This window comes from Macaca thibetana, chromosome 19, assembly GCF_024542745.1.
Source record: "Macaca thibetana thibetana isolate TM-01 chromosome 19, ASM2454274v1, whole genome shotgun sequence".
Taxonomy (NCBI): domain Eukaryota; kingdom Metazoa; phylum Chordata; class Mammalia; order Primates; family Cercopithecidae; genus Macaca; species Macaca thibetana.
This window is the reverse complement of record NC_065596.1, coordinates 48,513,856-48,537,082: the sequence shown is the minus strand read 5'-3', so window position 1 is coordinate 48,537,082 and position 23,227 is coordinate 48,513,856. Positions and strand designations below refer to the sequence as shown.

Genomic DNA, 23,227 nt, shown 5'->3' with positions numbered 1-23,227 from the left:
TGAATAAATAAAAATCCATTTATACACCCGTCCTTGACATGTACCTTGCAAATCTTAGAAACTTCATCTAGTGGGAAAAGAAATGCTAAATCATGAATACCAATACTAATCACATTGCCATGTGGCTTCCTAAAACAGTTTTGCTTATACCCATCTTTCAAGTATTAATTTATATGTATATATTCACCCATATTGAACACAAAACAAAGGCGTTCCCGCAAGCCACCTAGGATGAGGGACAAAAGAGGTGTGAGGGGCGCTGGGGGCCACAGGGGCCTTGACAAGCGGATTTTCAGTGAGTCCCTGATCATCCAACAGAAGCCTGCTCCATTTTCCCTCATTCCATCCTCCTCAAAGGCCTGGTGCTGGGAAGGACTTTTCTGTCCATGAAGCTGGGGGTACCCACACACACAACCTCCTCCGACGGTGATTCTAGCCAGCATTTAAGGGTGATCTCAGGAGATCAAAGTATTTGAATACTTGCTTCATTTTCTATTTGGGTCTGGTCCCTCAATGCTGAGTGGGATGTGCGTTGATGGAGGGCTTTGCTGTTCCTATGTCGTGCTTGGGACAGTCGGCCACAGAGCTGGGCCGACCTCTCGGGCCGGGCCTGGACAGGGTGCCGAGCGCGCAGAGAGAGCGCTGCTGAGCCGAAGCTGGGAGCTGGAAGCCCGGGGGTACCGGGGCGTGGGGAGCAGAGTGGGCAGCCCTTGGGCCTCGCGGGAGCCCCTCCCAACCCCTGCACAGATCCCTGACCTACTTCCAGGGCCTCTTTCTGTTACAGGAGCAGCTCAAAATCCATAAATTAAGGAAATTAACTGATGGGGCCTGCGGCATCTTTGTAAGCCATTTAAATCTATAAATTTACAACATCTTCTGCATATATCAAGTAATTGAACTAACTGCAGGGATGTAACTTTAATGAGAAAATTTCCCCCTTTCTCCTGTAGTTCGAGTTCGAAGATAAATAAATAAATAAAACCTTCCCTTAGGAGGAAAGTTTCGGCTGATTCCCGTGTGGAGAAGTTACGGAAGTGCGGTCCGGACGCTCTCTCCACGCGCACGAGGTCCTCTAGTCGAGGGAGAAAGGCCCCCCACCCACTTCACCTTCCTCCCACTGGCACCCCGAGTTCCCCTCACCCCAACTCCAGGCCGACCCCGAGCGCACCCCCACCCCGGGAGTGCGGCCGCTAGGGGGCGCCCAGGACCGGCCGGAGCTCGGGGTCGGGGCCCAGGCGCCGTTCCGGCCCGAGCGCACCCGCCCCGCGGCCTCAGCCGGTCTCCGGCCCGGGAGTCCCGGGAGCCAGGCGGGGGCGCAGCGCCGGCCGGGCGCGCGCTCCGTTTCCTAGGAGCGGGGAAATGATCGCGGAGGAGGAGGAGGAGGCACGGGCGGGGCGCAAGGGAAACCGGAGAAGGAGGAAGGGGAGGAGGAGTGGGAGTCGGAGAAGAGGAGGAAGGGGCGGCCGAAGTGGAGACCTGGGAGGGGCGCCCGGGGCGCGGACCTCGGCCGCTGGGAGTCTTGGCCGCCGCCGTCTCCATCGCGCCGCGCGCGTAAAGGAAATGGCGCGTCTTGCCGCGAGCGGTCGGCCCGGTGCCCCCGCGCGTCCCTCCCCCGCGGTGGCCGACCGCGTGTCCGCAGACGTCACCGGAGAGGGGCAGAGGGGCAGGGACCCTGGGAGGGCGGCCGGGGAGCGGGGGAGGGGCTGCCTGGCCCCCGGCTCCGCTCCAGCCCGGGCCGACTCGCAGCCCAGTTTCTTCCCAAGTCCCGCCCCCAGCCCCGGGCGCCGCGGCGGCGGCTGCTCTCCCCTTTGTAACCGAGGAGTCAAGAAATGTGAGAAACGTGCCCTGTGTTACTTATTTGGGAGCCGAAAATTTATGCCCAGCTGAAAGCGCCCGGGGAAATATTACATCAGATGAAATGACAATGATTAAAATCAGCCTCTCCCCCGCCCCCTCCTCGAGCCCGGAGGAGGCCCGGGCGCCGCGTGGCCGGCCGGCGGGGGGCGGGGGGCTGGGCCGCGGAGGGCGCTGGGGCCTGGGCGCACCGCTCCCTGGAGGGTCCTGGCCGCGGCCCCGGCGGGAAGGCGCGGGCTCCGGGAGAGGAGGGTGGGGATCGCCCGGCGAAAGGAGGGGAAACGACGCGTTTTTGTCGCCGAGCGCGGCAGGCGCGGGCGCGCGGAGCTAATTGCGACTCTAATCCTCTGCCCCGCGGCGCAGCCGAGCCCCGAGCCAGGAGTCGCCGCGCGCGCCCGCTCGCGCTGGGTAATTTGGGGCCGGATCGCTGCCCTTTGCGTCCGGGCTGGGCCGCGGCGAGGCGCCGGCTACGGGCTGGAGTGGGGGGCTGGTTTTCTCTCCAGCAATCGAAGGAGGCCGCCGGAGAGAGAGGAGGGAGGAGAGGAGGTGGGAGCGGCGGGAGGGCAGCCGGAGAGCGGCGCGAAGAGGAGGCGGCGGCGGCGGCGGCCGCGAGGAGGGGAGGAGGCGAGGGGAGGGTGGGGAGGGGAGGCCCCGGCGCGCCGCGCCGCGAGGGGCCGCGCGAAGCGGGGGCCGGGGCGGGAGGGGTGGGTGGGGGGAGGGTTGGGGGCGAGAGAGAAAGTAACTCCAGGACGAGACCGGAGCGACCCGCGCAGCGAGCATAGGCGGCGAAGCTGCGCCCGGCGCCCGAGACCGGCGGCTGCGGGGGGCGGGGGCTGCGCCCGAGCCCGATCTGCCGCTCCGGCTCCGAGGTAAGCCTAGCGCGGGCGGCCACCGCTCAGCGCCGCGCACCCCTGTCCCCGAAGTGGCTGCGATACTGAGAAAGTCGCCCGGCCAGGGTCCGGACCTGGGCGGGGGCGGCCGCTTTGTCCCTCTGCTGGGCGGCGGGGGCTGGCGGCGCGGGGGCGCCCAGCACAAAGGCCTGGTGCGAGAGTGGGGCTGCCCACGTGGGCTGGTCCTGGCCGCGGGTGGACCCTCCCCACGCGGGCGGGCTCGGAGCTTCCTGCCGCGCGGTGTGTGTGTGTGTGTGTGTGTGTGTGTGTGTGTGTGTGTGTGTGTGTGTGTGTGTGTGTGTGTGTGTGTGTGTGTGTGTGTGTGTGTGTGTGTGCGCGCGCGTGTGCAGGTCCCCGCACTCTGGCCCCTGTTCTGGGCCGAGCGCCCTGCAGAGCTGGCGAGTTTCCGGGGTCAGAAACGGGCTCACGCAATTGGGGCTTCGAGGTGGACAAGGCCCGGCTTGGCGCCCAAAATCAGAGAAAGTCTCCAGCGGGACAGATGTGCGTCCTCTGACGCCCACCCCAAGAGTCTGAAACCTGGCAGGAGGGGCTGTCGCGCTGGTGGTGGTCCCGGGCGCGCAGGGTTTGGGGCTGGGAGAGGGCCGCGATGAGACGGGATCGCCGCCTGCAGATCCTGTTCCCCGCTGCCCGCCCGCACCCCCTGACCTGGACGCGCGCACCGGGCACACTCGCAAACACACCCCGGGGCGGACCCCCGCCGCTGCAGCGCCTTTCTGTCTTCTGGCGGCCCCCACCCCCGACTGCAGAAAGATAAGCTTCAAGTTTTCGCTCCGTATCTCAAATGTGCATGAAGGAATTTAACTGCACGAGTGAATAACAGCATTAGTTTCAATTAATTTTTTTTAATCCCGGCAACAATAAACTTTGAGAACAAAAGCGCTTTTACGTCCTTAATTAGGCGAGCTTCCCATCTGTGGTCTCCAAGTGTCTGCCTCTTGATTTAACTTTGTCCCCGCCCCGCCTCCACCGCAACCCCTCCCAGCCCAGCCCAGCCCGGCGCTTCGGGTGCCGCGGCCACCCCGCCCCGCGGCGCCTCCAGCTCTGGCCCAGCCGTCTCCCGTCGCCCCTAAGTTCACACCGGCCGGCTGGCTCCGCGGCGGGGCGAGGGAGGGGGGGGAGCTGGCGCGCACCAGGTGGCCCGCCTGCCTCTCGGGGGCCACCCCTGGGACAACTGTGCAGGCCCCCGGGACTTTCGCCCCGGGCCGGCGCCCTGAGTGCGGAGCCGAAGGGAGCTCGAGAGGCGCCTTCTGTTTACCTTTCATGGTTAAAATAACAGCTTAGCAAAAAAGCGACTTCACGAAGAAGCGATTTAGTGAAATCGTCTCAAGCTGCCGCAGCTCAGCCAGTTTAATCACCCCCAGAGAGCCGAACAACTGCGAGCGCAATGGGACACAAAATCATTTTGTGTGTAAATGAGCGTGGCATTCTGCTCACTTCTCTCTGCTCGGGCGGGCGGGGCTCGGCGGCGGGCGGGCGGGGACCCGGGTCTCCCGCCGCAGCTGGAGAAACGGGTCACTACCGGGCCAGTTTGGAAACCTGTGGGCCCTCCCGACCACTATCGCTGAGGCCCCTGCAACAGGCGGGCCAGGGCGCACTGGGGCTGGGTGGTGGGTTTGATGCTAGTGCTGGTGGAATGAACTTGTATCTCTCACTGCACCCACTTTTGTGCTTCTGACTTAAGCAGTGGTCTCGGAAAGAGGGTCGTGGTCCTGCACAGATGCGCTTGTTGGGGGAAGCCTTGGAGATTCACGGCAAGGCGTAAAGCCTGGGGCTTCCAACGGTAAGTTTCTGGTTTGCCACGAACATCAGGTTGTGCTTGGGAGGTAAAAGGGGCTAAGAACGGTGGATCGGCTTCTGTGATGGGGGCTTGGTGTTCATGTCACTTTGGAATAGTGTCCTGGTATTGGGTAAAATATCTTGCAGTCCGCTTTGATAGAATTTCGGCCAGAATTCCTTCCTGTTCAGTTTATCCTCAGCACGTCTTCCCTTCTGACTCCTCCCCCAGCAGAGCCTCCTAGGGCAGGATAATCCATTCCTGAGGTCTGTTTTGGTTCTCAGAACTCCGTGAGCTAAGTGACCTGGTTTTGTTTTTTTAAGCTTCTGGAACTCAGGAATGCCAAAAGCAGTGGACCCTGAGCCCACAGGCCCCAGTGAGGGTGTACATTACACATCACTGTCTGCCCATTGCAACCTCCCACCCCAGTTTTATGTCAGGAAACTTCCCCGGGCACTCAGGGCAGACTAAGTCACAGGAGAGCAACCTTGCTTACGTTTGCAGGATTTGATTCTCATTGGATTAAACTTGGATGTTGAATTTCAAGGCACAGATTTTGATCCCAGAGTTTTAATGGGCAAAAGCAATCCCATGGGTCCCAAGAATGTCATGTGGTTGCTCTCTTAAAGATTAAACCTTCAAGAGTCGTCCAGGGTAGGTTTGTGGAAGCCAGTGTCTGTGGATGTGTGAAGGGGTGTGACTATTCACGTGCAAATCTCCTCCTTCCTCCCTTTTGAGACAGCTGTAAATCAGTGAACGGGGCTGCAGAATTCTGTTCCTCCTGCATAGGGCCTGCAAAGCACCCCTGGGTGTGGCTTCCGGGGACTGAGGGACAATCTTATTTCAGGTGGCTACAGCACGGAGGAGAGTCATTGAGTGCCTCTGGGGAGGAGCAGTAGAAAGGGTCCATTGGTTGATCTGCTTGCTCTCTGCTTCCTCCTGGCCATCTCCTGATGCCTCAGGGGTATGTGATGGCAAGGGGTCTGGAATGCATTAGGCACAGACAACGCCACTCTGGGAGTCTGGGGAGAAACTGTGAGGTGCAGACTAGGCAAACAAAGACAGGTTTTCTCTGCTATTGGGAGCCACAGAGAAGAGGTGGCTTCCCAGGTGACTTGCCCTTATCCGTGTGCCTGGACTTCTGCATAAAGGCTTCCCTGTGTCGGGGCAGATGCAAGCTGTATCTTATCACCATGGGGATGGTACTAAGAGAGGTCCTAGGTTCCCCGGCCCATGGAGGGTGAGGGGTGCTTTCTGAGCCTTGGTCCACGAGGCTTTTGCAAGAGGAGACACGCTTGGTAACATGGCTTGAAACAAAAATACCAGGAAAATCTGATTTGTTCTGAAACATTTTGGGGCAATAATGGTGAGCATATGTTTCAGTGCTGTCATTAGCCGAATTAGCAGACATGGAGCTGCCCAGAAAACACATGTGTTTGAGTGTGACCGTGTGTGTGTGCATGTGTATGTGTGTCATCTGCTACAGCCTGGAGGCCTGCTTCGGGGTGTGGAGACAGATAGAGAGATAGTGGTGGTGGAGTCAATCAGGGAGGGCTGCATGGACCTCGCAGGGTCTCAGAGAGCATGCAGAAAGAACGATTCTAAGTGTCTTTGACTCCATGGTAGATGACTATGAGGAATAAGCCTTCTCTGGTTTCGTCGATGCCTCCCGCAGATACTCTGGGCAGGGATGGAAGCCTAGATGCCTCACCGCAAGGAGCGGCCGAGCGGGTCCTCGCTTCACACACACGGCAGCACCGGCACCGCGGTGAGCCTGCAGGGTGGGCTGGGTCCCCACCAGGGGTCCCCTCTTTCCCTTCTTCCCCAGCACCTGTTCACTGGCTGCCCTTCCTTGGGGCCATGACACTCAAGGTGGCTGTTGACTGGCTGTAGGATTATGTATTTTTGAAACAAAAATGCTCTTAATTTGATGTGAAATTTACTACATGTATAAAACTCAACGCCTTAGGTGCTGAGGAAGTCACTAATTTAGAGGTGTCTCGTTACTGAGACAAACTTGCAAAAAACCCCTGAATCCCAATTCACAAATTGGTGATTCGTTTGTCAGGGGATATTTCACATCTAACACATAAGCCCATGACCTTTAATTAGAATTTTGCAGTTTGTTTTATGCCCCTGGAGGCTGACACCTTGAAAAATTTTTTTTCTTGGTTTCTTATTGCTAATAAGCATCTTTCTTTTTCCCTCTGGTACTTTGAAGAAAATGATGCAAATACACTTAATTACAGTGGTGGCCATAATTTGTCAGCTGAATATGTGATCAGGCACCGGCAGAAGTGATCTGATTAGATCTGTGATCACACTCGCAATAAAGGGAGTGCATGGCCATGTTGTGGAGAAACTCTTGTGTTCCGCTTTATTTTCATCTCTAGGAGGGAGGAAACATGTCCCGGCTGTCTCTCACCCGGTCGCCTGTGTCTCCCCTGGCGGCCCAGGGCATCCCCCTGCCAGCCCAGCTCACCAAGTCCAATGCACCTGTGCACATCGATGTGGGCGGCCACATGTACACCAGCAGCCTGGCCACGCTCACCAAGTACCCTGACTCCAGGTAAGAGTAAGCCCCTTGAAACATCAGGCATGTGTGGGTCAGGGCAGCAGCTGTAATCTGCTGCCTGGGGGATGGGGTCTCTCCCCCCTGTCACTCCACCCACCAGGCTCTCCAGGGTGCACAAGCTGACACAGCCTGAGGGAGCTGGGGTTGGGGAGTGCGAATCTGCCTGTTGAAAGCTGCTGTGCACAGAGGCTTGTGACCCTGACTTGGCAGCATTGGCAGTGCAAGGTGCACCTCCTGACCCACCTGCAGGGGCCTAGGGCTTATTCAGAGCCAGCCCTGCCTGAGCCTGCCAGCAGCGGGCTGGGTAGTCTCACGTACCTTCAAGGTTCCTCTGGAGGAAGACTTAGGCCTGGCCTCTGCAGAGGGTCATTTGTGAGTGATACTGAGTAGGTAAGTCTTGGGGTTATGGGGGTGGGTATTTAATCCTATTTCCTATTCCACCCCTGGGAAATTCACAAGCGGGGGGAGGAGGAGCTGCAATAAGCAGCAGTGTGTCATCTTTGTCATTTTCGGTGGCCACTGCTGGGCCCTAGAGACTAGCAGCAGGCTTTCCTTGGAGCTGGTGTTGCAGTGACTAACTAGGAATGAACCACATACCTCAGCAGTGGATAAAGGATCTCAGGCCAGGACTCTGGTTGGGGGCTCACAGGTACCCTCCATGCTGCTGAACTTACAGGCTGCCCAGGCCCTTGGCCTGCGAGAGGTACGGGGTGCTGGGTGCTGCCAGCTCTCCTGCTCTTCCCTGCAGGGCGTTTCTCTCCTGGGTGAGGGACCTGCTTTCCCCGTTGGCACGGCAGCAGGACTGACCCGAGGTGGGGTGGGTCTCTGAGCAGCTTGCTCAGCCGAGGATGTTTGCTCCTGGCACAGAGAGGCGGTCACCGCTCCCCCGGGGCTGCTGAAGGCTGAGCGTGGGATGGCCAAGACTGGGGGCATCACCCCTGTGTTACGCATTTAAAATAACAGGAGACGTTAATTAATCCCCCAGACACTGAGGGATCGTCTCTGGGGAGCATACGTGGCAGGCTGCATTGTCACTGGTGTGGTGGCTCAGAGCAGGGAGGATGGTAGTACGTGGCGGTGGCTTTCCGAGCCTGTTGGGGCTGCAGGGGAGTCTGTGCAGGGGCTGGCATGGTCCCTTGAGGAGGAAAAACTGGAAATGGATGCAGTGTCTAGTTCCAAATTCAGAGAGTCTAGGGTGCAGATGGTGACTGGTGTTCCAGTACCCCAGGTGGACAGAGACTTAGCCTGGGGTCCTGTGGCCTTGGGGCTTGTGGGGTGGGGACAAGAGCCACGGGGCCAGGTGAGCAGTATCGGCCTGTGTGCTCACTCACAGAGCCCTGTCTAGGATGGGAGATGGATTCTGCTTATTTAATTTCCATTTTGCCTTCTGCGGCATTTCCGAGTTGTTTGAGATAGATCATCCCTTAATCGGTTGACGACATTTGTGAAATTCATAAAACCTTTGCCCACAACCCTCTCTGAAGAGTGTTTCCTGAAATCAGAGTTTCCTGTCTGGAGTAATCACAGCCCAGGCCCTGGGGGAGGCGGGTGGGAGGGGCTTCTCATTCTGGGCTCTTGGCTGCTGCCTGAGAGCCGGAGGGCAGGGGGCCATCTCCCCTCACCCAGCCGCACTGTGCTGCTCACCCATTGCTCTGCTCTGCGATGTAGGGTGTGCTCTCATGGGGAGCTAGGGCCCCTGTGGCCCTGTGATCTGGCACTTGGGACCCTCCTGGTGTGCCCAAGGGGTGGCAGTCTATGTTCGTTCTTCCCCATGGCTGGGGCTCAAGGTGAACCTGTTGTTCTGCCTGGATGGCCTCTGGCTGCCATGGGGGCGCTCTGCAGGCCTGAAGCTTTGGACTAGAGATCAGGAATGGTGTGACCTGTAGGACAATCAGGAGCCAGGGGGCCGGGGGGCCTGAGAAGTGGGTCAAGCAGCTGTGCTGGCAAGAGCCCCTCAGATCTCTCTTGTCCTTCTTGTAGTGAATTATTATAATACAAGCACTGTTTGCCACCAATTCGGGAAAAAAATCAATCTCACCTAGTGTCACTGATCTATGAGACACCTGGAGATGGAGGACTAAGAGTGCTAAGGTCCTCAGGGTGTTTCTGGATGGTGGTGATGACCTGCCCTAGGCAGCACTGTAAAAGCTGGGACCTCCACCCTCAGTTCCCACCGGGAACTCTGCCTGGACTTCTGGGTCTCGGCGGTCGGGGTGGCCTGGGTGCTGAAGAGCCTCGTGCCGGGTGCCTCGTCTGGTCTGCCTAGGAACAGTCACTGGTCCTCACCTGAGACAGCTGAGTGCAGCCGGGGCTGGGAGTGGACTCCCTGGGCCGGCCCCCTTGCTGGTGTCCTGCCTGCTTGACACCCATTAGATGCCGCCAGCACAGCCACACTCTGACATCCATCCTGACTGTGGGAAGCATCAAATGAAGATGGTCAAGAGCTTCAGAACTCTTAAAGCCTCGTGCCTGAAACAGCCAGGAAATTGGAGCCAGAGCTTAAAAAAAAAAAAAAAAAAAGGAAATAAGCAAGAAGACGAAGGCCATCCTGATGTTCCCCCTTGTGCACACAGGGCGGGTGATTGGAGGCATCTTTTCTGTCCCTGAGGGTCCCAGCTGTTGCAGCATGAACTGGTCACCTAATTCCGTGGAGGACTTCGGAAGCCGGCGCCTCAAACCCTGCAGCCTCTCTCAGAGGGTGACCTGGGCCGTTTTCCACGGGGAACGTGGAGCCCCTGACAGAGCTGGGAACTCACACCTGCAGGGCTGAGAATGGCTGGGGGCTCCTCCATGGTGATTATCCTCACCTTTCCTCAACCTGCTCACGTCCTTGGCAGCCTTGGACGCCGAGGGCATGAAAGGCCTCTGTCCTGGGAGAGGCTGTACGGCTGCCGGTTGATCCAGGAGTCGACACTGAACCATGGAAAGATCTAGAATCAGCCTGTCCTGAAATAAGGCAGATGGAGAACCTTCTAAACTTGGACCAATGAGACAGCCTAGAACCTATCCAGCCCTGGAATGTGGGTGCATGAGGAGTCTTCTAGACCAACAGGACCAGCTAGAGCCTCAGCCAGACCTGACGTCAGAAGGGTCGGGAACTCAGCCAGGCCTAGAATGCTGCCTGCTTACATGGACTTTGGCGCTCCACTGGGAATGGTGGGGAGAGTTCCCAGAGAGGCCGAGGGTTTGGATCTGCTGACTCCCCTGTGGATGTAGCTCTTACTTCCTACCGGTGCCACACGTGGACCTCAGCCACTTGCCAACCACTGCCCATGGTATCTGGCAGCCTGGGCCAGACCCATCTGTCTCCAGGAATGCCGGGTGGCCCTCACTCTGACATCTGGATGCCCACGCTCTGCTAGGCCAGGTCCTAGGGCCTTTGTAACTGGAGCCAGCTGTGGAACCCACAAGCCTTTCCAGCAGGGGCTGTGACCTGCAGTGCCATTGTCACCAGGCCTATGGGGTTGACAGGGCTCTTCGGCTTTTACAGCTCTGAGATGAATTGTATCTGGGTGGCTGCAGCTCTGGTTCCACAGACTCAGGCTCACAGCAGACTCTGACATCCCCATGCCCATCCATGAGACAGCCTTGCCCTTTTCTTTCTTTCTTTTAAACAACAGTGTTTGGCTTTCTTGGTCAGGCTGGAGTACGTGGTGTGATCCCGGCTCATTGCAACCTCAAACTCCTGGACTCAAGTGATCCTCCCACCTCATCCTCCCAAGCGGGCTACAAGTGCATGCCACCATACCCAGCTAACTTTTAAATTGTTTGTAGAGATGGGGTCTTGCTGTGTTGTCCAGGCTGGTCTCGAACCCCTGGCCTCAAGCAATCCTCCACCTCAGCTTCCCAAAGTGCTGGGATTACAGGTGTGAGCCACGGTGCCCAGCTAAACTGTGTCCTTTATACTACCCTGTTAGGCCAGAAATCTGCACTGTGTTCCCAGAGACTCCATACCTGGACAGACCATCATGGCTGATGCATTGAGTGTTCCAGGCCATCAGAGCATAGGATGGTGTGGACGGGAGGCCCTGAGGGCAGACTTGGGCGCTCTAACCCCCTCAGCTCCTGCCCAGCTAGTGTGTCCTGGGTGCAGGTGGCAGTGGGGCAGGACCCTGGAGGCAGCTGACTTGGAGTGGACAGAGGAATGGGCTGCTGTTGGGACAGGGGGCATCCCTGCAGGGGTCCCTGCTGGTGCAGGCAGAGAGTGAAGGGTTTAGGCTCCAGCTTGTGTGCAGGCCAGGCTCGGAAGCCTGGGTCCCAAGCTGGAGCTACTGTTCTCCCAGCTGTGCAGAGAAGCTGCCACCTTGGCAGGGTCCAGCTGGGCAGGAGTGTGGCCCTGCCTGCTGAAGGATGTGGTGGTGCTGCCTTTGGGGAAACAATGCCAACCTCCCTCCTGTTCGAACACCAAGCCAAGCCCTTGGCTATCCCCACCCCTCTTTAGGGTTCCTAGTTATCCATAGCTCGACCTGGGTTCTGCCAGGGCAGTTTCCAAACCAGAGCTGGCCGCTCTGGGCACTGGGGAGGTGGTATCAGTCCTGGCTCTGAGACCTGGCTCCTTCTCCCTGGAGTGGACAGGGACAGGCATCAGGGGCTCCCCAAGACCCTTCTCCCGGTCTTGCATTTGTTAGAACCACTGCCCTTCAGAGGACAGGGTACCACAGAGGAAGGCACCTGCCTTCTCTCCAGTCCCCATCCCCCACCACTAGGTGTGGTATGCATACACTCCGGCATGTGTGCACATATGTATGCACTGTGGCGCATGTATGTGCATTTTTTCTGTGTGTGTACATACTGGTGTGTGTGTATGTCTGTGTTGTGGCATGTGTGCACGGGCCCTGTTGCTTGTGTGTACCGTGGCACACTTGCCATCCCTCCTGTCTGCCTCTGTTTTCTCCCTGTGGGCTCCCCGAGTGAGCGGCAGTAGGGGATTTGTGCCGTCATGTCTCTAGGTACCTGGTATTGACAGGTGCGTGTCCTTTACTGGATGTGTCTGGGTCCGCGTGATATGTGTGTGTTGGGAAGGAAGGGACCGTGTGACCCCGTGCCTGTTGCACAGGCCTGTTGTGTCTCACACTTGTTTACATGGGTTGGGTGGGGAGGATGTATGTCCTGGCTGCTTTACTGGGTGTGTAGCTGTTGGCAGGGGTATTGGATGGTTCATGTGCATTTTCTGGATGGATCTGTCTGGCAGGGTGTGTGCACCAGGCCTGTGACCAGCTGGTTTGTGTGTAGGGGATAAGGTGCCTGTGTCTTGCCATAGCTTTCCAGGCCTGTAACATAACATGTGTTGGCGGGCTGGTGTGTACAGCTGGGTGTGCCCCTCTCTGGCTGTGACTCGCGGGTGTAGGCAGGATGTGTGGTGTGTCCTGTCAACTGTAGCCTGGCTGCCCCGGGTGTGTGCAGATGTTGCCAGGCCTGGAACACTTCCAGAGTCACCTACGTCAGGTCCCTCGCCCCTCCAGCCGTGTGGGCCCTAAGGAATGGGGGCAGGGCGTGGGAAGACAGGTGGACTTGGCCCCATCCTTCAGACATCCCACCTCACCTGTCTCTCCTAGAATAAGCCGCCTCTTCAATGGCACTGAACCCATCGTCCTGGACAGTTTGAAGCAACATTATTTCATTGACCGGGATGGGGAGATTTTCCGCTACGTCCTGAGCTTCCTGCGGACGTCCAAGCTGCTGCTCCCGGATGACTTTAAGGTAAGTCCATGGCTGGCGGCCCCCCTGCACTGCCTGTGCGATGGCATTACACAGGGGACGCTGTGACTTAATAAATGGACCCCTGGTTGTCATGGTAACCATAAAAAGTTAAACGATGAAGCCGAGGGCTAAATCAGTTTTTCTAAACTAATTTTGTTTTCTCACATTTTTAGCTTATTTATCAGGGTATATAACAACAATTAAGCTGCGGAACGTACCCCAGCTGAACATTTGTCGTGTTTAAACATGGGCGCGTGCCAACGATATAGTAGTTAGAGGTTCATAAATCTGTTCCATCGGCCAGGCGCAGTGGCTCATGCCTGTAATCCCAGCACTCTGGGAGGCCAAGGTGGGTGGATCACTTGAGGTCAGGAGTTCGAGGCCAGCTTGGCCAACTTGGTGAAACCCCATCTCTACTAAAAATACAAAAATTAGGCCGGGCATGGTGGCTCATGCCTGTAATCCCAGCACTTTGGGAGGCCAACGCGGGTGGATCATGAGGTCAGGAGTTTGAGACCAGCCTGGCCAAGATGGTGAAACCCTGTTTCTACTAAAAATACAAAAATTAGCCAGGCGTGGTGGCAGGCCTGTAATCCCAGCTACTCAGAAGGCTGAGGCAGGAGAATCACTTGAACCCAGGAGGCAGAGGTTGCAGTGGGCCAAGTACTCTAGTCTGGACGACAGAGCAAGACTCCATCGCAAAAAAAAAAAAAAAAAAAAAAAAAGAGGAAAAGAAAAGAAAAAAATAAAAGGATAGCTGTAATTAGACTTTGAAAAATAAAGTATTAAAAAAATACGAAAATTAGCCAGGTGTGGTGGCAGGCGCCTGTAACACCAGCTACTTGGGAGGCTGAGGCAGGAGAATCTTTTGAACCCAGGAGGTGGAGGCAGAGGTTGCAGTGAGCCGAGATCACATCACTGCACTCCAGCCTGGATGACAGAGCAAGACTCTCTCTCAAAAAAAAAAAAAAAAAAAAAAGTCTGTTCCGTGTTGGGCAATTTGCAGGGAGAAAAGCCCTGATGACCGAAACAGATACCCTTTAAACAAGGTAACCTCCAGGTCTCAGGGTGAGCCCGTCAGGGCAGGTGACCTGGTTCCCTGGGTCCTGCCTCAGTGGTGAGCCCCTCTCACGTGTCAGGGACCCTGGGAGGAAGGAAACTCAGACCTAGGGTACACTGGCATATACTAATACTAGCAAATATCTGTCCTTCCTTCCTTCATTCCATCCTCTATTCAAAGGACCAGTAGCCCTGGGGCCTTGTCTTTCATCCAACGCAGTTACTGGGTGCCAGCCACTGAATTCAGGCTGAAAACAGTGAAACACACACATTAGGCCCTGCCCCACAACACTTACAGTCTAGGAGGCAGACAGATACTGAACTTGAATTCCATGTGACCTGGGCTGGGTGGGTTTGAAAGACACAAAGTTCATCTGGGTGGTAAAGGCAGAACGGGGCCAAACAGGTGTGACGGCCTTGGTGCAGGGGATGGGGGCGGCAGATGGCTTGATGCATTCCAGAACTGGAAAGAAGGTATCAAGCCTGGAGCCTTATGGCCTGGGAGGGGAAGGGCAGGAAAGGAGGCTGCTGTTTGATGTCAGGACCTTGGCGGGTGGCCCAGTGCCTGGCATTTAACTCTGAATGCAGTGGAAGGGGTGTGTGCAAGGGAAGGGCAGTTAAGTCTGCAAATTGGGAAGATCTCTCTGACTGTTGTGTGGGGAAGGAGGCAGGGAGGGGTGGGGGTGGGTGCAGTGAGGCAATTATGGATGAGGCCCCTTCCCCAGGCCAAGGGAGGCTGGGTGGAGGCTTTGGATGGACCAGGATGGAGATAGAGAAGATGGCGCAAGGTGGCACATCAGACTTCTGTTTAGCACAGGCACAGTGGTTCACTACGGTCATCCCAGCACTTTGAGAGGCCGAGTGGGGAGGATCCTTTGAGGCCTGGAGTTCAAGACCAGCCTGGGCAACATAGCGAGACCCTGTCTATACAAAAATTTTTTTTTAATTCAAAAAGGCCAGGCGCAGTGGCTTACACCTGTAATCCTAGCACTTTGGGAGGCCGAGGTAGGTGGATCACCTGAGGTCAGGAGTTTGAAACCAGCCTGACCAATATGGTGAAACCCCATCTCTACTAAAAATACAAAAATGAGCTGAGCATAGTGGTGGGCACCTGTAGTCCCAGCTACTTAGGAGACTGAGACAGGAGAATTGCTTGAACCCAGGAGGCGGAGGTTACAGTGAGCCAAGATCGCACCACTGCACTCCAGCCTGGGCGACAGAGCGAAATTAAGTAAGTAAGTAAGTGAGTGAGTAAGTAAGTAAGCACCACTGCACTCCAGCCTGGGCAACAGAGCGAAATTCCGAAATTCTGTAAGTAAGTAAATAAATAAATAAGCAAGCAAGCAAGCAAAAGCATGTGGTTGTGGCAGTGTAAAGGGCCTCTTGCGGGTGCCCCGGGGCTTGTGGCTTGAATTCTGAGTTGGTAAGTCGAGACCCGGGGTGGACCAGGCTGTGGGAGTGGGGTTTCTGCCCCTGCATGGGCAAGCTGGTGGGGCATCAGATGGAGAAATTCTGGGCCATGACAAAAGATGGGATTGTCTGGTATGCAGTTATCATTTAAAATCTCAGGAGAATGGCCAGGAGAGGTAGCTCACACCTGTAATCCCAGTGCTTTGGGAGGCCAAGGCAGGAGGATCATTTGATCCCAGGAATTCCAGACCAGCCTGGACCTTGTGTCTACAAATAATAATAATTATTATTATTATTCTGGCATGATGGCTCATGCCTGTAGTCTCAGCTGCTTGGGAGGCTGAGACAGGAGGATCCTTTGAGCCTGGAAGTTCAAGGCTGCAGAGAGCTATGATCACATCACTGCACTACAGTCTGGGCTACAGAATGAGACCCTGTCTTAACAAATAAAATAAAAATCTCAGGAGCAAGTGAGAGTGGAGAGAGCAGAGGCCCAGGATAGAGCCCTGAGGAACCCTTGCATGGGGCAGAAGAGGCAGGAGGGGCCACTGACCAATGAGAGGCTCAGGGGTCAGGGTTAGAATCTAGGCCTCCCTGGAGGCAGTTCCAAAAGCCAGGACCAGCAGGTGGAAGGGACTTAGGGCCTGTAGGTCAGGGGGCTGGGCTTCCTTGCCTCTTCCTCAGGCATGAGTCATGGGACCTATGGGACCTTGGCCACTCCTGGTGGGGTGGGTATGGGTGAGCATGTATGGTGTGCATATGTGACCCGGGGCATGGGGCCACTATCAGTGCCTGAGGGACGGTCTGTGTGAGCCTGCTCCGCCCAGAAGGGGGCTGCCTGGCAGGGGGCAGGCTTCCCCTCCCTGGACACTTTATCACACTCTGCTTGTTTGGGCAGGGGCTGGACCAGGCACTTGACACATCTTGCATCCTTTGATCCTCACTTTAATTCCCTGAACTGGTTGTTTATATCCATTTTATACATAAGGGAACTGAGGCCAGGTGCAGTGGCTCACACCTGTAATCCCAGCACTTTGGGAGGCCGAGGCGGGTGGATCACATGAGGGCAGGAATTCAAGACCAGCCTGGCCAGCATGGAAAAACCCCGTCTCTACTAAATATAAAAGTTAGCTGGGTGTGGTGGCAGGCGCCTGTAGGTCCCAGCTACTCGGGAGGCTGAGGCATGAGAATCGTGGAGTTTGCTTTGAGCCAAGATCGAGCCACTGCACTCTAGCCTGGGTGACAGAGAGAGTCCGTCTTTAAAAAAAAAAAAAAAGGAACTGAGACGTTCAGTGAGTGAGGTATAGAGGTTTAGAGGTCTCAGGTCTGGTTGATGATAAAGGTGAAAATCTGACCCAGGCAGGCCTGGCTGGAGAAGAACTGTTTTTGCTTCCAGGTGGGCTGTGAGCTTCTCCAGGATGGGCACAGGCCGGCTGCCTTGTGCCCAGCATGATCTCTTCTCTCGGTGGGATTCTAAGGCAGCAGCAGGTCCCCAGGCATAGGCACAGCCTCCTCCTTTAGTGGAGCTTCCGGTCTTTCCATGGGGAGGCTTCACTGCCCAGTCCCTGGGGCCAGATGGAAGAGTTCAGGGGGGCTGGCACAGGTGCACATCAGCGGCTGCCCTTGGGACAAGGCTAGGTTCCTTATACTTGCAAACACTCAGTTGCCCCATCTGTACAATGGGTGCAACCGGCCCAGTCCACACGATGCCCTGGGAGTCGCAGTTCCTGCAGAATTGGTTGGAACCGGCAGGCCGCCTCCCACCTCCCCCTTCCCCCGCTCCCCCCACCCACCCCTACCCCGACACCTACATCAACACCCTGTGCGCCTGTCCCCAGGACTTCAGCCTGCTGTACGAGGAGGCGCGCTACTATCAGCTCCAGCCCATGGTGCGCGAGCTGGAGCGCTGGCAGCAGGAGCAGGAGCAGCGACGCCGCAGCCGGGCCTGTGACTGCCTGGTGGTGCGCGTCACGCCCGACTTGGGCGAGCGGATCGCACTCAGCGGCGAGAAGGCCCTTATCGAGGAGGTCTTCCCTGAGACCGGAGACGTCATGTGCAACTCCGTCAACGCCGGCTGGAACCAGGACCCCACGCACGTCATCCGCTTCCCGCTCAACGGCTACTGCCGGCTCAACTCGGTACAGGTGAGGGCTGCGCGCTGCCCCCTCCCCGCCGCACCCCCGGTGTCCGCGGAGCCCTCCAGGGGCAGAGTGAGCTGGAGGGAGGCGCGATCCCTGAAATGGTGAAGCCCTCCGTGCCATCCTACAAAAAAGGCAACAATGTGTGGATGCATAATTTATGTCCCTCTCATAATTAAATGATGGTGCCTGGGGGATGGACTTAAAAAAATCGATCTGAACTTTTTTTTTTTTCCTCCAAAAGGATGTTCTATAAAAATGGCCCAGAGTATTTTCAACAAAGTGTGCTTCATTTGACACCCACATTCTGACTTTGGATTCGAATTAAACCCAGGCAACAGGCGAGGCAGGACAGAGGCTGAATGGAAAGGTGGCCTGGAGCCCCTTCCCTCTGCCTGCTGACCTGGGAGCCGCAGGCACCCACCAGCTGCCAAGAGAATCCCTGGACCGGCTCTTCCTGGATGGGTCCAAGAATTGGACAGCTCAGATGGAGTGAGGGCCTATTTTCCAACAGCTCTTCGCAGACCCAAGAGCTTGGCACATTTCCGGTTTAGGGTAGAATGGGCTTTGCAGGGAAGAGGTCCCCCCATGCATGCATTCCACAGCCTGTTGGTCAGAACTTGCTAGTTGCAGGAGACAGGTGTTACACACAGTCATCAGACCTCACCCTCACAGAGACACAAACCCACATAGTTGTGGATGCCTGCAGAGACTCAAATATTGAGAAGACTTCTCCTTTTTCTCTCCCTCCAGAGCTCCCACTAGCTGATGTGTCCCCAGGCCTCAAACTACCTGGAATGCACAGCTCAGGGAAGCCGCTGGATGCCTAGAGGCTGAAGGACAGGGAACTCTCCATTATTGGGGCAGGACTCAGTTAGGCAGGATGCTTGGGGCCATGTGTCTGGAGAAAGGGCACAGGTTACACCCTACAGAAGAAAGAAGGGACCCAAAGGCTCTTTTTGCCTCCTGGAATCAAGGCCCTGAGGGCAGCAGAATGGTGACCTGGGTGAGGTCATCCAACTGGGTTTGGTAACCTGAGGGGTCACTGGGCCTGGCAACTTCTGTCCCTCTGATGGTGGAACCCAGCACGTGTTTCTGTAGGGACCTTTGTTGGTGAGCGAGACTGATACCATCACAGAAGGTGCTCTGGCTGGCTGCTCCAGCAGGCACCCACCTGCCTGCCAGGCCAAGCCAGGTATCCTCTTGCAGCTTGGCCTTGATGACCTCTGTTTCTTCCTGGGCAGGTCCTGGAGCGGCTGTTCCAGAGGGGTTTCAGCGTGGCCGCGTCCTGTGGGGGCGGCGTGGACTCCTCCCAGTTCAGCGAGTACGTGCTTTGCCGGGAAGAGCGGCGGCCGCAGCCCGCCCCCACTGCTGTTCGGATCAAGCAGGAACCCCTGGACTAGGCCCTGCTTCAGTGCCTACCTGGGCCCCCCCAGGAACCTGGAAACAGTGCTGGGGAGTTCTGCCTGTGTATGCTTGGCCATGGGCATGAGACTGAGGGTGAGGCTAGAGGGTCCAAAGCTGGCCCAGCAAGCACCAGGGCCCCAGGTGTCATGGCAACAGAATGTAGGATGCTGGAGGCATGCCTGCAGAAGGACTGTTGATGTGACCCAAAGATGCAGCAGTGGGAACTCGGCTGCCAGCTCTCCCAGCCCCTCAGCTTCCCAGCCTGGCGCAGCATCCTCTGAGGCCCCAGGGCCTGCTGGGGTGGGTTTGGAAGAGTCGTCTGCAGCTACTTCAGAGGAGCTGTTTATCCCTCTCCACGCAGGGCAGACTCTGGCGGGTCTCCTAGCGTCCGAGATGGCTTATTTTTCTACAGTATTTAAAATGGATGCAACCCTAACTGCAAAAGTCAGAGAGGCTGACAAGGACCAACGCTTCTTTATCTGGTGCTCAGTTCTCAGTCGGACGTGCAGCATGGCCACAGGGTGGACCAGCTGCCTGGCATTCAGGCCCAGATGCCTGCAGGGCTGGGGCTCTCGGGACAGATGCAGGGATGTGTGCTGCAGGGCTGCTGGGAGGAGAGTGGTGGGGGCCTGAGGGCTGAGTGACTCTGTAACCACCTGAGACCTTCACCTTTGCTGCCGTTGGGGGCTCAGGCTGCACTCCCCAGGTCACCTGACCTCCTACTGCCCGGGGGCTTCTGGTTCTGTCTGTGTGGACCGGCACCTGGGCTGCTGGAGAAGTCTCCTCCCATTCGGACCAGGCTCAGGGCTGCACCTTACCTCAGGAATGGGCCCCACCACAAAGGGGCCCATCTGTCAGCAGCGTCTTCTAGGTCCCCAGCTCAGGGAGCCATCCCCAGCTCCAGTTTTCTCATGCGAATATGCACAGAGTTTTAATTAAACTTGTTACACTAGCCTGCCGATGAGACCTGGACGCAGGCAGACCTGGCGCTCTTGAACCCCGATTCCAGTGAGGACTGGCCCTGAGGAGTCCTTGCAGCCCTGCTGCCCCCACCACGACAGGCCCAAAGATGGACACTGCCCCCCCCCCGGCCTTGTGACAGCTCCCGGAGTGTTCTCCAGTGGAGAAACCACAGAGGACTGGTGGGCGGGGCTCCCCAGCCATCACCATCCTGTGTACAATGGCTGTAGACTTGTATATGGCTCCTTTAATATTGTAAAGATGCTGATGTACAATTGTCGTGCGTTTGTGTGAACACATTGCGTTCCCAGTCCATGCCATAAATGATGCTCTCAAGCAAAAGACTGGAGGCTCTGTCCTGTGCAGAAGCAGCAGCCGGACTCCCGCATTCGATGTTGTGCAGGGAGGTTTGGGGGCGGAATGGATTCCTCCCTTGGATCTTCAGTTCACATCGAGGAATAACCCGCAGCGGTGGTGGGGGAAGGTCAGTCGCTGGGTCTTGAGCTTGGTGTTATTTATTGCATTTGGGTGCCTGTCCCCTCCGGGCAGCACAGATTCTGAATCCTGATTCACAGCCCCTAGCCAGATGGGAACTGGGAAAGAGACAGAAGGCGTCTGGGTGCTTTTGAACCCTGTCTTAAATGTTTGGGATTTTCTCTCACTGTTCCTTGGTTGGGGATGATGTCCTCTCTAGACCCCCACGTAATGGTATGAGGAGGTGGCAGGCGGTGGCTCAGGCCAGCTGGGGGGGGCCGAGTCGTGCTGCCAGCGTGAGACCTGCAGTTCACCTGAGCACAGAATGAGATCTCAGTATGCCTCTATGTAAACAGATTCACATAGGCCTCCAATTTTAATGAGACTTTTTTGCATTTTTTTCTCAAAGCCCTTATGTTCTAACCCATGAGAACCATTTTACCTGCCCCCTAAGGGCCACCAGCTTCGACTTGCCTCAGGGGACGGCTGCACAGACCAGCCGCTCCCTGTCCAAGGCTGCAGAGCAGACGCCATTCCATTGTACAATCGAATTTGCTGGACAAACTTGATAGGTTTCTTTGCTTAGCAACGAGCCTATAGTTGGCACATCTGCGTTTTGGCATCTGAGGCTCCCATCTGAGTGGAGGAGAAAGTGTTGTGTTTATTAGCAAGGAAGTCTTGTGAAAACAGCTCGCTGCTGTGTGTGTTTATGGATTTTTCTGATATAACAGCCAGCATGGTTACCAAGTGGTAGAGATTCTCGAACATTCTCAAACTCTCTTTTTCGGTAAATCATTGTGCTAAAAATAAAATTTATTAATAAAGAAGGGGAAAAAGGAGTAACTACCTGACTAAATGTTACTCTAATTTATTTATTTCTTTACTAACTAAGTAAAACCAGGAAGTATGATTTTACATCAACCAGAGAATTTCTGAATTTATAGAGAAATACTATGTTCCCATAATGATGCTATAATTCTAATATATCTAGTCCCCATAAACAGTAAGTACAAATTATCATTCCTTTAAAGCATTTTTACACTTCCTGGAATGAGTATATTATAAGCAATCTTTTGTCAAATGCCAGCAGTATAAATGTTACTTCTGCTCTTTGTAAACCTCAAAACTCATTATTCTTGATTATAAGCAACTGGACAGAACCGTGCCAAAGCTTCCCAGTTTCCCACCAAACCCCTGCCAGTGAGTACAGAGAACTCGCAAAGCCACAGCAGGTGGCCCCAGCCACTGTCCCACTCACTGGGGGCCCAATGCCAGGTCACAACACTAATAATATCTTTCAAAAAATGTGTCTTTTTTTTTTTTTTTTAAGCTACTGCTTGACTGTTCCTTAGAATAAATAAAGGATATTTTATAAATTACAGCTCTAGCCCTTGGTTTGTAATTCACAGAAGCAGCCACAATCAGGTACTCCGGCATGAGTCCTCGGGAACCACCACTCCCCACACTTGGGACCTGGTGTGGCTACTGAATAGGACCTTAACATCCCAAGTCCCAAATCCCAAAGCTTCCTGATTTGAGGACCGACCAGAGAGCAGCAGTGTGGTCTCTATGTGCTCGGTGCATATGCTGTTGGCAGATCTGGTGGGGAAGGTGGTACAGGCATGGCCTCCCTTCACCTCTCCAGACCCCCAAGCCTGGACTCAAGTGTTCAGGCTGTGATGAGCGTGTTGCACTATGTTGGTTTTGCTTATGTATATATCTGTGAACCAAACCACTAACACATTTGAAAAAAGGAAAGTGAGCGGGTCACAGTGACTCATGCCTGTAATCCCAACACTTTGGGAGGCCGAGGCGGGAGAATTGCTCGAGCACAGGAGTTCAAAACAAGCCTGGGCAATTTGGTGAGACCCCATCTCTACAAAAGAATTTAAAAATGAACCAGGCATGGTGTCCTGTGCCTATAGTCCCAGCTACTCAGGAGACTGAGGTGGGAGGATCACTTGAGTCCAGGAGGTTGAGGCTGCGGTGAGCCATGTTCGCATCACTGCACTCCAGCCTAGGCAACAGAGCAAGCCCCTGTCTCAAAATAAAATTAAAAAGAGAAAGCACAGCCGAGTGTGGTGGCTCATGCCTGTAATCCCAGCTCTTTGGGAGGCCGAGGTGAGTGGATCCCCTGAGGTCATGAGTTCAAGACCAGCTTTGGCCAACATGGTGAAACCCCGTCTCTACTAAAATTACAGAAAAAAAAAAAAAAATTAGCCAGACATGGTGGCATGTGCCTGTAGTCCCAGCTACTTGGGAGGCTGAGACACGAGAATCGCTTGAATCCGGGAGGCATAGATTGCAGTGAGCCGAGATCTCACCACTGTACTCTAGCCTGGTGACAGAGCGAGGCTTCATCTAAAAAAAAAAAAAAAAAAAGGGAAAGCACAGATGTGAGAAATGGGGAAACTGTATCCATTAAGCCACTGACCAAGAGAATATTTAACTTGACTAAGCCCATCAGAGCCTGCTCTCTTCCCCTCCCTGGAGGCCAACCCACGTTCTTGGGGGAATGCTGTCTGCCAAGATAGCCCCATCCCATCTCAGCCCTGCCTTCCCTCCTGATTCTCCAGAGACAGGAAAATGGCTGCATTGGCCCTGGGATACTGTTTCTCCTAAGTAGATGACCAGGTGGAAAATACAAAAATGGGAACTGCCAGGGGATATTCAGTTGGAGGCAGGAAAACTGCCTCAGTTCAAAACAATAGGGAGGTCTCGACAGAGCTAGAGGGACAACTGATGGCCAGAGAAGGCGGCCGCTGGCCTGGATGGAGTCTTGCCTCTGGACTGATGTAGCTGTTGTAGGAAGTAGGATGTCACAGTTTGATGGACATCTCAAGGGGGGTTGGCAAATGTGTTTAGCCACGAGGCTCAAGTCAGTCAGGTAATATTGGTCTTGTCACATGTGTGACGAGAATGTGGGTGGCTCTCTTTGCTCACCCCAACCCCGCCCAAAGGAGAA

General features: G+C 55.5%; 2 protein-coding genes and 1 long non-coding RNA gene across 8 annotated transcripts in view; 1 reads left to right on the top strand and 2 right to left on the bottom strand.

The window, feature by feature from the left end:
• Window positions 1–1,635, bottom strand: part of LOC126941814 (uncharacterized) — a 36,268-nt gene extending 34,633 nt beyond the window's left edge. Inside the window, exon 1 of the long non-coding RNA XR_007721436.1 lies at window positions 1,503–1,635. This is a non-coding gene — a long non-coding RNA (uncharacterized LOC126941814). The remainder of the gene's footprint in view (window positions 1–1,502) is intronic.
• PEPD (peptidase D) overlaps window positions 1–23,227 on the bottom strand; it is an 873,572-nt gene that overhangs the window by 418,120 nt on the left and 432,225 nt on the right. The gene's annotated exons all lie outside the window — the stretch shown is intronic.
• Window positions 2,582–21,641, top strand: KCTD15 (potassium channel tetramerization domain containing 15). Of its 6 annotated transcripts, none has more exons than XM_050768534.1 (8): window positions 2,633–2,723; window positions 4,447–4,545; window positions 5,387–5,503; window positions 6,215–6,307; window positions 6,933–7,108; window positions 12,670–12,814; window positions 17,122–17,427; window positions 18,666–19,455. In XM_050768534.1, exons 4-8 carry the CDS (start codon window positions 6,242–6,244, stop codon window positions 18,822–18,824), a joined length of 852 nt encoding a protein of 283 aa, XP_050624491.1. In that variant the 5' UTR covers window positions 2,633–2,723; window positions 4,447–4,545; window positions 5,387–5,503; window positions 6,215–6,241; the 3' UTR covers window positions 18,825–19,455. The 6 variants fall into 6 exon arrangements, with proteins under 6 accessions (XP_050624489.1, XP_050624486.1, XP_050624491.1 ...); XM_050768531.1 differs by lacking the exon at window positions 2,633–2,723 and adding an exon at window positions 2,972–4,169 and having other exon boundaries at window positions 4,450–4,545; XM_050768532.1 differs by lacking the exon at window positions 5,387–5,503 and having other exon boundaries at window positions 2,582–2,723; window positions 18,666–21,641.

Coding starts and splice junctions, on each gene's coding strand:
- KCTD15 (XM_050768532.1), top strand. CDS start 6,242: ATGCCTCACCGCAAGGAGCGGCCGAGCGGGTCCTCGCTTCACACACAC. Junction 6,308..6,932: donor ACGGCAGCACCGGCACCGCG/GTGAGCCTGCAG, acceptor TTTCATCTCTAG/GAGGGAGGAAACATGTCCCG. Junction 12,815..17,121: donor TGCTCCCGGATGACTTTAAG/GTAAGTCCATGG, acceptor GCCTGTCCCCAG/GACTTCAGCCTGCTGTACGA.